The sequence below is a fragment of the Parambassis ranga genome, chromosome 3, assembly GCF_900634625.1.
Source record: "Parambassis ranga chromosome 3, fParRan2.1, whole genome shotgun sequence".
Taxonomy (NCBI): domain Eukaryota; kingdom Metazoa; phylum Chordata; class Actinopteri; family Ambassidae; genus Parambassis; species Parambassis ranga.
In genome coordinates, this window is record NC_041024.1 from 4509720 (window position 1) to 4525189 (window position 15470).

Sequence of the window (15470 nt, forward strand, 5' to 3'; positions counted from 1 at the left end):
GGCGGTGTGTGTTCGGAGTTGTGATTAAAGCAGGGAGGTGAAGGAGTTGTTTAGATAAATAAAAGGGTTCAGGATGAAACACTGTCAATGTCACAGTGCGGAAAGTTCACATGAGGAAGTGACTTTTGTCTTAACTGCATCATCAGGGCTGCTGATATGAATGACAAAGGTGACTTTTATCTGCAGTCTCAAGGATATCTCTCTAAGGAAGCATTTCCTTTACATATAGCAGGCTGTGTGTATGTAATAAAGACATAAAACAAGCTGCTGAAATCCTCACGCCATCACTGGTGTTACCAAAAGATACCAAGTACTACACAAGACAGTGCTTTGTAACAATTAAACGACTACTGCTTTGTAAAATATAAGAGACAAAAAAGAGTTTTTTCTGTGTTACTAGGAAGCAGTTCCCATTTTTCCCCATGTTTTCCCACAACAAATGTGACACCAGATGTGTTTTTTAAAGTTAAACTAATAGAAATCAATTCTTCCTTCCTCTCTTTTAAGGGGGAAAAGGATTTTGTGGTTAGCCAGAATTACCAAAAACATTTTATACTAAAAAAATCCTGAATAGATAGATGATCAGAACAACTCATTCCACCTGAACCATCATATATCTTCATCAAACCAAAAGGAAAGTTGCCTTTTTGTTAGGTCCGTCTGATTTTTACGTTTATAACTTTTAATTCATTATTTCCTTTAGAAAAACCTGGCAGCGGAATACGTGAACGGCAGGTTTTCAGTTCACTGGAAGTGTTTTTATTATCAGAATTTATGGAGCTTACAATGATCAATGATGGAGGCAGGATATATAGAATGATATGAAAGCTTATCAATTAGAATCGTTTCATGAAAATCAGGCTATAGGCTGTATCAAATTAAAGTGCCGTCAATTAACTCCCATGCGTAGCTTCTAATATAAATTTTACACAAGGCTGCACTCATAACATGATAAAATTGCAAAAACAAACAGAAACGCATCGGGACTGGCTCATACCAGTTTAATAACGCAGTGTGCTGCCGGGCGCACGGCACGGTATTTCCGTACACCGGGGTAAAATGTGGAGGGCGTTTGACGGGATCAAAATTTGGATACCGCCCAACCCTAGTCTGAATGGTTGAAATGGATGGTGTGTGTTTTTGTAGATCTTTGTGCTTAATTGTCTGATTTCTTACATTCTGTGTGTGGGATCTTGAGGAAGTTCATGTGGAGAAATTCGCTTTCCTCCCTCCACTGTTATTTCAGTGTTAGAGCAGTTTTAGATACAAGGTCAGCACATCTCAAGGACCACAGCGTCTCACGGACCACCTCTCTCTTGTTTTTTCTCTGCAGCTCCCAGAGAGTGTGAGGAGGATGAGTTTCACTGCCAAAATGGCTACTGCATCCGCAGCCTGTGGCACTGTGACGGGGACAATGATTGCGGGGACAACAGCGATGAACAATGCGGTGGGTACACAAACAAACAAGGACATGCACATGAGAAGGCCACCTTGCATACACACAGTTTGGGTTTTATTGTAACTTTTGTGTTTTTTCCATGTCAGATATGCGTAAATGTTCAGACAAGGAGTTCCGCTGCACAGATGGCAGCTGCATCGCTGAGCACTGGTACTGCGATGGAGATACGGACTGTAAGGACGGATCAGATGAGGAAAATTGCCGTAAGTTCCTCAAGATTGTGTGACCTTTTAAATAACAGGTTTCACTCAGCTGTAGTGGCTAAATGTTCGTTTCAGTAGTAATGGCCACAAGAAGGAAAACATATGAACAGTTGACACAAAGATCTCACAGTAACACGTTTACTGCCACGTAAACATGTCGGCTGACTTAATAGCGAGCTGAGCTTTTCCTGTGTAGTTTCTGACAGCCTCAGCAGAGAAACTTCAAAGCTCCTCAGACAAACGACTGCCGCGCCATATTTCCGAGCATCTGTTTAACATGTCTGTGTGTCTGTGCAGCCTCAGATGTGATGACAGCTACCTGCAGCGTGGAGGAGTTCCAGTGTGCATACGGCCGCTGCATACTGGACATCTACCACTGCGACGGAGACGACGACTGCGGAGACTGGTCAGATGAGTCAGACTGCTGTAAGTTATCCAAACACATCTCAAGAGCTGTGAAGACACAAACACTGGCCGGAAAAGTCTGCAATGACTGGTTAATAAGCAAGATGGCCCTTTGTGAGCATGGTCGGCCACCATGCAGTCATCAGGTACCTTAGTCTAAAGTTCTATCCCCCAAGGAGGTGCACAGGGACAAGGTGGCAACTTTAATGCTTCAAATTTAACCAAATTTAAATCTACCAAGAAAGCTACGTAGTTGAGGCATTTTTGGGATGTACAGGGAGGGTACAGGGAGGGTTGCTGGACTTCCTGGAAAAGAGCTATAGTTCTTCAGTAGCCAATGGTGATCTCTGAGACAGCTGACAGTAGGAGCAGGACAGTGTCACCTGTTTTGTTTTGCGCCACATCCTCTCCAACATGGGAGAAGGAGCTTCGTTGTCACCATTTTGACTATGATACTGACACAGGGGACCCGGTATAAATGTGGGATGGGATAATGAGGATGAATAAATGTGCCAGGTGTTCACTCTTTTCTACCTTAGACCACAAAGTTATACATCACCTCCTGTTTTAAGAGTCACTTTGGGCAGAAGTGAAATGTTGTTGCTTCACAAAAACATCTTTACTTTAAACACGTAAAATGTCCTCGAACAAAAAAACAACACTATCGCAGTGAAATGAATAATCTGCTTTGTCCTTCTGGTCCAAGGAACACAACAAGCTGTTGTCTTCTGCTTGGCTTGCAGACATGCACTGATAAACAGGCATGCTCTTTAAGAATCCATGGCAGCACTCCTGGCTCTCACTAAACGGCGTCTTGTACAGGAGACAAAGACGAATCTGCTCTGGGAGTTCAGTTGTTATGTCACTAGATCTTCTCTGTCTCTGGCAGACGTCTCTCGCCTCCCTTCCCCCTCTCTAGTCTCTGTGTGTCTTTCCACTTTAGTTCAACTGAAGTTTGAAAGTCCATTAAATGCCCATCTGAAGGAGAAGTTTAGGCATTAATCATTTTTAGTGGCTGCACCACCTGAATCAGTTCCAAGGTGGACTCACGGGCTGAATACGCTTAAATCATGTTGGAGCAGATCCTCTTTGGAAGTGATGTGTGACTGTGGTTATTTTCATCATCAATCAACCTGTTTTTATTTCGATTTACTGACTTATTGGCTTAATTAACAGATTAATCAAGTATTAAATATGTTGCTGTTGAAAAACTTCTGGTAACAGGCTTCATGTTTAGGCGTTTCATGGACGACAGGTTGATGGCTTAAGAACAGCTGGTGCTCGATAGCATCTGCCGTAAACTGGAAAACACTTTGTTAGATCTTTTCTGTGTCTTACAAACACACACACAGAGTGAAGTCACAGTCTTGACACAGACTATCATGTTCCGTTCCCCTCACTCCAGAGACGCTGCTGTCAAATCTCTCAGCATCCCCTTCCTTCCTTCCTTGTCCTCTCGTCTCAGATTTCTCTTTCTTTCGTTCGCTTGTTGTCTTCAGCTGCCCACCGCATCTATGCCTCTCTCCCTCTCACGCACACTCAAATGCAGTGGTTTCCCACCCTTTGATGTGTTTATCTGCAGTGCGATAAGCACAGCTTCAAGGTTTTGTAGCAGCTTTTGATCATCTGTAAGGTCATGTTATTCGACTGAGCCGCTCTCAGTTTTCCCTCTTATCTCCGCCCACATCCAGGTTTTTTAATTGCTGCCTCTCCTCTGAAGTGTTTAAGTATTTTTTTTTGGGGAGGAAAGTTGAACTGGCATCAAAGTGACAAAGAAAGTAGAAAGACCTAACACATAACACAGCACATAACAGATTGTAATGAAGCACATTGTTTCTGCCGATCTCTAAAAGTTTAAAATGAAACTTTGGATTGATTTGAGGAGCACCGCAAATGTCCTGTGAGCAGCTTTACTAACACTGCATGTCCACTAAGGATTCATTAGCTGCTCACACACACACACACACACAGACTGATGGACGGACGGACGGATGGATGGATGGATGGATGGATGGACGGAGGAGGCATTCCTCAGAGGCATAAGACAGCCCATCCTCAGACAACATTCCTTGGCATCAACTCTCCAGACACATGAAGGGCGCTTTGTTAGAGAAGAGGCCTCCCCCCTTCTCTCTCTCTCTCTCTTTCTTTCTCCCTCTTGCTCTCTCTCTCTCTCTCTCTCTCTCTCTCTTATGTGAATGCGCACATACACTCACACTTGCATGCCTCGTTACCACTTGGGAACACTGATACTGCTTTCGGCTGCATGTCTGAGTAGATGAAAGAGCGTAGCTGCTAAGTTTGTGTGTGTGAGGGAGAGAGAGAGAGACAGACAAGAAGTGAGATAAAGGGTGGATGAATCATTTGGGTGTGTGTGTGTGTGTGTGTGTGTGTGTGTGTGTGAGCGTTGGTGTATTTGCCGGTGTCCCACGCTGATTCTTGTGGCCAATAACTCTGTCTCTCCTCTCTTTTTGTGGGGAAGCCACCTGCTGTTTCGATCATCTCTCTCTTCTCTTGCCCAGCTGATAGAACTGCACGGGGATGCTTGAAGCTCTACATTATTGTGTGTGTGTGTGTGTGTGTGTGTGTGTGTGTGTGTGTGTGTGTGTCATTTCTTTTCTCCGTTATCTCACACCCACTGTAGCGTTGATGAGAGATGACTTGCAGGAGAAAACATGTCAAAAGAATACACACTCACTGAGGATTTAAGATTAGGATGTTTGATTCAGCTTTAATCTTCTCGTCCACCTCCATCTTCATCTGCTGCCAGTGTGAGCTTCACTTTGATCTGATTACATGTAGGGATGATGTGGGAGATTGGAAGGCGGGGACAGCTCTGATCTGCTGTCGGGAGACAATGATGAACTAATTAATGTTTACGGTGAAAAAACATCACGGTTGGTTTTTAGCTCATTCTTTCCAGCCTTCAGGGAGATCATCCATTATTGGACAGGTTCTTTTTGTCCAATTAAAATGTCGACAGAGACCCGATCTGAATAGAGGATGATTAGACCTGACCGAAATGCGTTCGACCCAAACTGTGGCTTCAGCAGCACAATGCTCCACAAATTAAAAGGCAGCCGTGCAGGTCAATGCGTTTCACCTGCACTTCACAGATGCTTATCCTCCTCCAGTGTTCATGATAAATCCATGGTTTCTATCTGGAATATAATTTGGATGCAGCCCACAAATATATCACTGTTATCTGCATAATATGTTAGCGAGAAAGTCTCACCTAAAGCTCCTAAATTCTGCCTCTTGGTAATCCATTATTAATTAATATTACAGCAAAATATTGTTTTGTTTTGCATGACCAAAACTCCTGTGTGTGTGTGTGTGTTTCTCTGTGTGTAGCTTCCCACCAGCCCTGCAGATCAGTTGAGTTCATGTGCAGCAGCGGGATGTGCATCAATGCGGGCTGGAGGTGTGACGGCGAGTTCGACTGTGACGACCAATCAGACGAGAAGAACTGCAGTGAGTAGCTGTTGTCCAAAAAAAAAGCTCTTAAAAAAGCTCCTCACAAAGCTTCTCTGTAAAGAGATAAGTAACAACTACATGTCTCCCCAACACTGCAGCCACATCCATGTGCACAGCGGACCAGTTCCGCTGTGGAACCGGACGCTGCGTCCGGTTGTCATGGAGATGCGATGGCGAGAATGACTGCTCTGATGGCAGCGATGAAGACGGCTGTGAGAAAACCGGTAAGACTTGTTATCTTGTTTTTCAAAAGCTAAATATAACACAAACTTCAACTGTAGCCATGACAACAGCTCCTCTCCTGAGAAACTCTTTTCTTTTTTTCTTTTTTTTTTTTGAGGGACACAGTTGCTTTTAAACAATAGACTGATTATTTTGGCTGTTCCTCTGCTGGTGGAAAGACTCCACCAACCAGTGGACAAACCACAGAAACCACAGTATATTGACTCAGAAATTAACAATGAACAGGCAGCCGAGAAAAGAAGAAATGGAAATGTTTTCTCTAATTTTGGATTGTGTCCACCTTATAACCAGAACCACGAGTTCCAGATCACTTTGCTGGAAAATTGTTAACAGTGGGAAAGTATTTTTCTATAAATTCTTTCTTTATTTGCCTATTGCAACACCTCATTTGCACATTTGTTAAACAAAATGCAGTAGAGTAGTAAATAAGAGTTATACAATCAGAGGTGTTTGAGGGATACATCAACAAAAGATCTATGATTCATGTTGTCGTGTCTTGATTCATCACTTTCCCTCACAGAGAGTCCTCCATGCGCTCCAGATCAGTTCCAGTGTGGTAATGGACGTTGTATCGGTCAGAGGAAGGTGTGTAACGAGGTCAACGACTGCGGCGACGGAACAGACGAACACCCGCACCACGACTGCCGTAAGTATGCTGATAGTTCACAGACAGAACATGGATCCTGATGCTCAAATAACTGCTAACCACTGAACAGCACAAGTTGATGGAGACATCACCATCCTCAGACCTCGTTGTTCGTGGGTCTAAAATATTTCACGGCTTCATAGCGGTGCAGTCAGACCCTTTTTTTTTTTTACAGTGTGCGGTTGTATTTCTACTGTGTAATGTCTCTGTGCAGGGCCGCGCTCCAGCGAGGGCAACTGTAACCAGAATAACGGAGGCTGCTCCCAGAAGTGTCAGATGGTCAGAGGCCTGGTCCAGTGCACCTGTCACACTGGATACCGGCTGATGGACGACGGCAAGACCTGCCAGGGTAACATTCACTGTGTGTGTGTGTGTGTGTGTGTGTGTGTGTGTGTGTACACATTACAACCTCACAGCAGACACTGTGCTGAAAGTTAGGGAGCAGACTGATGGTGTTAATATTCATGGCCCTTGCAGAGTCTGACTATTGGCCAGTTGGGGCTTTGTGTTAACATTTGATAGATTCACTGACTTCATAATTATGACTTTACTACAAAATGAATGTCCTATGAGCTATTTTGTTTCATTCTTGTCACTCAGGAGAACCTCAGGATGGTTTTGGGTAAATGGGGAAACATTATAGACACATTATAGACACACCTACAGTTACCTCCTATTGCCATAGGTGCCGCCAAAGAGCACAAAACCTCAACTGTTTATTATCAAAATACATGTTTGAATTAGACAAGTCCAAGCTAATGGTGATGAATGGTAAATTCAAGCATTGCAAGAGGCAGATTTTGGCTTCAGAACTACTGCGGGTGCATCTGATTTTGATGTCTTTAACATATTGAATATGCACTATATGCATATACGGTAGACAGCGAAGACATGGATGCTCATTGGTGGATTTTAGTCCTTTTAGTTTGCTCTGTCTCAGCTGGATATTTGTCAGACTTGTGAGCTGATTTCCACAGAAGGTTCATTGCTGGACTGAGAAGTTATTGGTTCAAATTGGTCTGAATCTGGGATTTCTGCCAGTAGTCAAAAGTTTTATTGGCAGAATTTTTTCAAATCTTGGAGACACAGAGATATTTTTCAAGACTCTGTGGGTGCGTTTGTGGAGTCAAGAAATCATTTTAAAATTTAGGGTCAAAGGAAGAAGTGGGAGAGGCTCCATAGTCCAATAGCATAAATATGTTTTTTCACCTTCCAGCCACCTCTGTGCATTTTTCTCTGTGTCTTGAATTCATTGTTACCCCTGTAGGATATTAACATCTCCTCTCCCCTCCCCATTGTCTTCTGCCTTCTGTTCCAGATGTGGATGAGTGTGCTGAAGAGGGTTACTGCAGCCAAGGCTGTACCAACGCTGAGGGGGGGTTCCAGTGCTGGTGTGTTCAGGGCTACGAGCTCCGACCCGACAAGCGCAGCTGCAAAGCTCTGGGTAAAAACCACTGCGCTGTGTTTCATCTCTGACACGTGACCACAGAGTTGCCGGGGGTTGACCTCCAGTAAAAGTTTGGTTGCACGGTGTTTATACTTGCTTTAGCAGTAACTGTATCCGCTCCTCTGCTCCGGGGTCTTGGACTCGGCTCATTCGGTGGGTCTGGACTAGATTTAGATAGCTGTGGAGGTAGAGTGCAGGCCTGGTAGAGCAGCCCATCAATCTCCTCCAGACCAGAGTTAAACTGAGGTCAGGACTGTCTGTCAGGCAGCTGCCAGGGCCCAGACCTTCACCTCCAGGGAGATTAATGCTTTCTGTTATTAAAAGTGACCGCTGGTTCAAACTCAGATTTTTCTGTCCAACTTTCACTTGATGCTTTGCTTTCACTCTCTTCCTTTCCACTTTCATTAACATTCTCTCTTTCCTTGTCCGCCTCTCCTCCCCACCTCCAGGTCCGGAGCCCGTGCTTCTGTTTGCCAATCGCATCGACATCCGTCAGGTTTTGCCACATCGCTCCGAGTACACCCTGCTGCTCAACAACCTGGAAAACGCCATCGCTCTGGACTTCCATCACAGCCGTGAGCTGGTGTTCTGGTCCGATGTGACGCTGGACCGAATCATGAAGGCAAACCTCAACGGCTCTAACGTGGAGGAGGTCGTCTCCACAGGCCTGGAGAGCCCCGGTGGGTAACAGCAGCTAATGTGATGTGGGTTCAGATGCAGGACAACAGGCTCATTTATCATTTTTCCAATTTATTTAACACTGCTGCTTTCTGTCCAACTATACTCTGCTCTGCCTCTCTTCATCCATCACCTTGTTCATATACATTATGAGTTCAGAGGAATAACATCAGTACTGTTCCAAACCTAAAAATCCTTGTCGCACTCTTTTTTCCTCTTAATTTATTTTGTCTGATTTAGTTTTCTCTCACAATCAGTGTTTTTATTTTCTCAACATTTTCTATCTCAACATATTCTAGAAAAACAGTAAAAAAATGCTTCAAAAATTCAGCTTCATGAAAAATACATTCATTTGTCTTCTTTGTCGAAGGCAATTGAGATTAATGTGTATTAACTGTGTGGCTGGATTCATGGCTTGGTTAGCTTAGCATAAGACAATGACTGAAAATGGCTAGTCTGTCTGCCTAAACACATTTGCTCTTGTTCAGGGTTGGACTGTATTTTACACTGGCTCAGCTGGTCTTTCATGAACCGTAGGCTGCATGTACACATGGACAAGGTGGTTCTGTAAAAACATGAAGGCAGCGTAAAATGCAGGGTATATTTAGCAACATTGTAGTGCAGTCTCTGTATAAAAAGGGGCTTGTGTGTTGTATGAAGATAAATGTACAAACAACTCCTCTCTGATTTTGTACTTTAAGCGGAATTATGTGATGTTTTCAATTTCTTAAGCAACAACCAGATATAATCTGAGAGCACAGGGATCCTTCTGTCTAATTGGGGTGAGGTTGCCAGCAGCCATTAGAGACTTCAGGAAGCCATGGCCCTATCAAAAAATAGACTTGCACATAGCCTTCTGTAAAACCCAAAACTTGTAGTTTTTACAGTGGGTTATTGTCCGGATTTAACGACAGTCGCAGCATTTTAATTTGTGACCTTTAGAGGTTTTGGAAAAATGTTCATAACTACACCGTATGTGAGCTTTATTGAAGCTGGTCAGTACTAACAAGACAAACATATTTATCATTATAATAATGTAAAATAATGTAAAAGTGGTTCCTACTTTGACATATTTCTCATATTTCTTCTTACCTTTAGGTGGATTGGCTATAGACTGGATTCATGACAAGCTCTACTGGACCGACTCTGGGACATCCCGCATTGAGGTGGCCAACCTGGATGGGACACACCGCAAAGTGCTACTGTGGCAGAACATGGAGAAGCCCAGAGCCATCGCACTGCACCCCATAGAGGGGTATGAGTCTAAACACACACACACACACACACACACACACTATAATTCACTACAGATGGTTCCGAACGTACACACTCTCATATATACATATCCCCTCTGGATGTGTCCCAGTTGAAGTGTAGCAGCAGAGCAGGGATTAAAGTTTGGCAGCACAGCAGTGCCCACAGGCGAGCATCTGTGTGGAACAAGTATTTCATGAAAAGGGGCAGCAGCTAAGTGTGTTTTCGCTGGCTTCATATGCTGCGGTGGCAGGAGAGCGTTTTTGGATGAAGCCCCAGAGATATTTAAAGCTAGAAAACTCACTCAGCTTATTATTTAGCTCATTTGCATGGGATAATTGAAAAATATATGAAGAAGAAAAAAACTTCCCTCTGAGGCAGGACAGAACAGACAAACGATGATGAGGAGGACACGAGGACAAAGTGAAGAGCTTTTATTATTATGTTAGGCATATGCTGCGTCTTAAATCCTGACAACAATCTGTTTGCTTCTCGGTGGACGTCGTGAGGATCAGCAAAAAAAAAAAAAAAAAACTACCTGTATGTAAAAACTAACGACTGCCTCCTTTTCTTTTTCAGTAAGATCTACTGGACAGACTGGGGTAACACTCCCCGTATCGAGTATGCCAACATGGACGGCTCCAACCGGCGGGTCATCGCAGACACACACCTGTTCTGGCCCAACGGCCTCACCATCGACTACGCAGGTCGCCGCATCTACTGGGTGGACGCCAAGCACCATGTCATCGAGAGAGCTGACCTGGACGGACGTAACCGCAAGGCCGTCATCAGCCAAGGTAAATTCCGGCCTAGTCTATGTTCTTTCAGGCTCAAGTTAAAGATGAGGAGTCATAGTTTAGCCGAAATATAATAACAACAACCTTGACAGCGTGCTTATTTCCAGTTGCCGAAAGAAAGGGATGAATCCAGACAGATTTTTTTACTTTGAATAAAAAGAAAACTAATTCTATCATTTCAGTTCCTTATACATCATTTCTATGTAACCTGAAAGGCGCCTGATCAAAGGGAAGGTACAGCGACCTTGTAAACACAAAGCTGTTTATCCTTGGCTGAATTCTTCCCACTCTATACTCTGTCTGAGGCAGAGAGAAGCAGAAGGGCTGTGGTGTGTAGTGGTCTGGCTGCAGTTCAGACTCTCATTCTCATTTTTCATTAATTATCACACTCGCATGCAAAGCAACTCACAGACACTACAGATATAAGATGCAGCCCTCTGACACTACTTCATCGTGCCATATGGAGTTAATCAATACCATATCCCCATAAAAGCCCATGTGCACACACGAAGCTATAAATGACAACATAAAGTGAGATGCATGCCTCTGTTTATGCTATCGGCTCCTGCAGAGAAGTGTGTGTGTGTGTCTGCTGCTCTAACAGTGGGGATCTGGCATTTACAGATGTAAGCAGGCAGGATACTGATCTGTCACACACACACAATCAGGCCTGTGTTTGAGGCTGCTAAAGAGTCGTGTCTCAGGGTTAAGCTGATGTTTTTCCTACATTTGTAATGTTCATGTCAGCTAATGAGCAGTCAGCGGGATGTTCTGATCACCGCAGGTCGTTGGTGTGATGATTTAATCTAGCAGTGATACTTGGCCTGAGGAATGAAAGCAATGCAACAGCACCAGGCCGAGTTGTCGTGCCGGTGTGTGAGGGATGAAAGCTAAACATGTCATAGAGTCACATGATTCACATGTGAGTCGGTGCATTCACTCGGCTCTCCAGCTGTGGGTCAGTACACACACGTGTGTTTCTGAATGTCTACGGCAGGCTGATTGTGGTTTAGGCTTTGTCCTGCTTTAGAACAAGGAAACACACACTCGATTTCTGTGTAAACAGCTGTTACAAAAACACCTGAATTTGTGGCGAGACTGAGAAATGTGTGAGCTCAGGGTTCACCTGTGATTTGCTTCAATTTTTTGTTTTCTTCTGATGAAGTGAGAGGCACATAAATGATGATCAGCAGTGTTGAAAAAGAGCGAGGGACAGGGGAAATGATGTGTGTGTGTGTGTGTGTGCCATCAGCCCTGTGAGCTCTCCTTAATGATGTGTGCTCTTAGGATAAAAGGCTGTAATTGGCCCTGTCCTTCCTCCAGAGCCTCTGTTTGCTCAGACAACACACAGGACAAATGGGACGTGTGTGACTGTGTGCAACTGTGTGTATGGTTACATTCTGAGCCGCTGTGCTCAAGAATGTTAACGAGCGTTTATCTCCCTGCACCTATAGTTCTGTGTGTGTGCGTGCGTGTGTGTGCGTGCGTGCGTGCGTTAGTTGGATGTGTGCCAGCTCCCCTGTCATTGGAGCCAGACAGCAGGCGGGTGTCATGGATAACGCTGCTATCCAGTCTGCACACCTGTGCACCTGTGAGGGACAGAAAGAGAAAGGGGCTGTGTTTGTAGATGTGTGTGTTCCTTTTTGTAAGGATGTGCTTTTGTACAGCACATCTGCCTGAGGACATACAGGACAGCACTGGTTCTGGGTTTACAGTAAGTCATCTGCTGCATGCTGCTATACACTCCCATGTAGTCTATCCAATAGGAAGTACAGTATGATGCTAGATCTACAAAACAGTGCCCCCTTGTGGACAGCAAATGAGTTTACACATATTGAAAATATTATTCTATGGCATTCTGGTCAGATGTAGTCCTGAATATGTATGGCCTCACTCCAGAAACAGCCTCGCTGTTGACTACATTTCCTCTCTGTCCAATCTATGGATAAATCCCCCAGGCATACATACAGTCAGCGGGATTTCCTCATGTTCTTCACATTGACCTATCAGCTAGCTTCTCTGTTGACATAAACAGCAACAGTTGAACCTGTTGGAAATCAGAAATCAGTCAGATTTTGCAGTGTGTGGCTGCATTCACGCCTGTTTTTACAGAAAACAAACAGCTAGTCTTATAAATCAGACACCAGTTTTGTGTCATCACCCTCAAATCCTAGAGGCGTTCTGTCCAGCTGGAGGCGACGTTGTGTTGCTTGATGACCTGTGAGAGTGTGACAGATCCAGTCAAGGTGTGAGAAGACAGGGGAGGGTGCCACGTGTAGGTTAAAGGGGACGTAACTGTGAAGTCTTGGTGGGACTTTTGATGCCCTGTCGACCTGCAGCTGCTCCTCCAGCTGTCCCGGAAATAAAGAGTGGAGAAGGGTAGGGGTGGAAGAAGGTGACCGTATTAAAACCAGGCGCCTCTGTAGATGTCGATGACAAGAAGGTTATTGTCTCCCTTATGTAGGGAGAAGATCAGAAAATGCAGTATCGCTTCACACACACAGCAGGACCTGATGAAATACTCAGCTCAGCCTGTAATGTATCCACAGCACACAGCTTCAAAAACTGTGCCTGTTTAAAAACATCAACTTCAATCTCATTCAGAATATCTGACAAAACTGAACGGAACAAACATTCTGCCCAAAAAGTGGTTTTTCCAAGCCTTCCAGAACCTGTCAGACTTTCTCTTCATATTAGACGTGAGCTTCTTAAAGCAAAGCAGGCCGACAATATTATATTTCAACAGACGAGATGCTACAAAGTTCATCAAGTTTCTATGTCCTGAAGGAAGTGGACAGCGAGTCTTCGTCACTTCTGTACTACATTTTCTTTTTCAGCCAACACAGCTGCTTTGCTTCTAACAAGATCTAATCAGGCTCTAATTGTAGCAAAGGTTTGAGTTATTGGGAAACATAAATTACATTATTTATCCATGTATATTAATGAAGTAGCAATCAGCTATTTTCCAGTTCTTCCTGCAAGACCACATGTGGATTAACATATTTGGTTCCTCATAAAACATTCAAATTGATTAAAATTAGAGAACTTCTGTCTCATACTCACACACACACACACACACACACACACACACACACACACACATAATTCCTCTGATCCTTGTGGCTCATTATCATTCTGGTCTTCCTCCAGTTTTAGCCATTTACCACTTGACATTTATGCCTTGCCGTAAAACGCTGTCATTAAATGAGCAGCAGCGCTGTTTTTAAAAGCCACGCAGCATCATGCTCGCCGCACCACCGCAGCTCTGAGTAGCAGAAATCACTTTTTCCATCCATTCAGCACTCTCCGTCCAACCAGCCTGTGCAGAGGATTAAACTGGAGAAAGAAAGAGAGAACATTAATTTGGACAAGTGTGGAGGAGTCACCCTGAGCAGATGTTCCCACTGGAGACAAATCCGCAGGGAGTTCCCTGTTGCACATGTTAGTGTTTAGGCCTCGGTTGCACTGACTGTGAACGCTGTTACCGAAAAATGTTCGACACAAGTCACCCATTATTATAATGACAAAAGTAGTCGCAGGCTTAATGCGTTAACGTCCCATGTAGCCAGCTTTTTTCTTCTTTTTTTTTAAAGGCCCTGAAGCTTAACCGCTTCCTACTAAAAGCAATGAGGTTTAATTTGTATTTTTTAGATTGTCTCACACAGATAGAACATAGAGAATACTCACATAAAGATATTAAAGATCACTTAAATCTTAAACAGTACAGTAGTTCTGTCTTTACACACCTTTAAAATTCAGTCTTTTCCAGAATCTCCCATTTAAATCGTCTGCTGAGTGCTATCTGTGTCCTCGATCTTCTGTGTGTTCAGATTCTGGATGGAAAAGTCTTATTACATATGGAAAACCAATAGAGCGCCTCTGGTTTTGGATGCTCTGGCCGCAGCTAAACCAGCTACAGGCCGATGAGAGGCAGAGTAATTGAAAGCAGCTCTAAATGGGGGGACAATATGACATCAGCCAAGCCCGCAGCGCTCAATGGGAGGATGTTTGGAGAGTGTTGGTTGGTGGAACAAGCCAAATGTAGCATTTGTTCTTTCCATTTTTTTTATTGTTAGGACTCCACATGAACCTCAGAGAGTCATTATTTGTGCTCATTAGAATGTTGTCGGATGTTTGTTTGCGTTGATGTTTAATATCATACGCAAAAAGCAGCCTTTCTGAACTCTGCGTCTTTTCTTCTCCGTTCAGGCCTTCCACACCCGTTCGCCATCACAGTGTTTGAAGACAGCCTCTACTGGACTGACTGGCACACCAAGAGCATCAACAGCGCTAACAAATTCACCGGCAAGAACCAGGAGATCATCCGCAACAAGCTGCACTTTCCCATGGACATCCACACTCTGCACCCACAGAGGCAGCCTGCAGGTGGGTTCACAGCCAGGCCACAGACTCACTGAGATCAAACCGGTAGAATAACATCATGGAAGTTGATTTTTATTATTCTTCTGATCTGGGAAAGAAAAATGTAATAGTGTCAATCTGAACATTGAAAGGTGAAGTTGTAACACTGCAGAAGCCTTTAGCTCAAAGGAAGTCATCTTACTGTATCCTACTGTAGCATTACTACAAGGTCACAGAACAGCATCCTGAAGCATCTTCCTTCTGCAACAAACAGCTGTCTTTCTGGTGGTTTTACAATTGAAATCTGTTTCAGAGTGATGGGCTTTGTTGTTGTAAATCTTATGTGTGATTTACTCCACATCCTGTCAGATCTGGCTCTGACTGTCTTGCCGAGAACAATGGACCCATTTTTAGTAAAGTTTGCAGTTTGAAGCAGCAGAACATGTTGTTTTGCTGGAGGCGGCGGAATAAAATGCCGAACAACAAAACATCAAACAAA

The 15470-nt window shown here is 43.9% G+C and overlaps 1 protein-coding gene across 3 annotated transcripts in view; it reads left to right on the plus strand.

The window, feature by feature from the left end:
- Nucleotides 1–15470, plus strand: part of lrp4 (low density lipoprotein receptor-related protein 4) — an 83045-nt gene that overhangs the window by 55639 nt on the left and 11936 nt on the right. For all 3 annotated transcript variants that reach the window (XM_028401446.1, XM_028401447.1, XM_028401448.1), the window contains exons 4-15: nucleotides 1334–1447; nucleotides 1546–1662; nucleotides 1960–2088; nucleotides 5422–5541; nucleotides 5643–5768; nucleotides 6308–6433; nucleotides 6648–6782; nucleotides 7752–7877; nucleotides 8330–8560; nucleotides 9657–9813; nucleotides 10392–10609; nucleotides 14819–14995. In XM_028401446.1, the coding sequence (XP_028257247.1) occupies nucleotides 1334–1447; nucleotides 1546–1662; nucleotides 1960–2088; nucleotides 5422–5541; nucleotides 5643–5768; nucleotides 6308–6433; nucleotides 6648–6782; nucleotides 7752–7877; nucleotides 8330–8560; nucleotides 9657–9813; nucleotides 10392–10609; nucleotides 14819–14995 (1776 nt within the window). The remainder of the gene's footprint in view (nucleotides 1–1333; nucleotides 1448–1545; nucleotides 1663–1959; nucleotides 2089–5421; nucleotides 5542–5642; nucleotides 5769–6307; nucleotides 6434–6647; nucleotides 6783–7751; nucleotides 7878–8329; nucleotides 8561–9656; nucleotides 9814–10391; nucleotides 10610–14818; nucleotides 14996–15470) is intronic.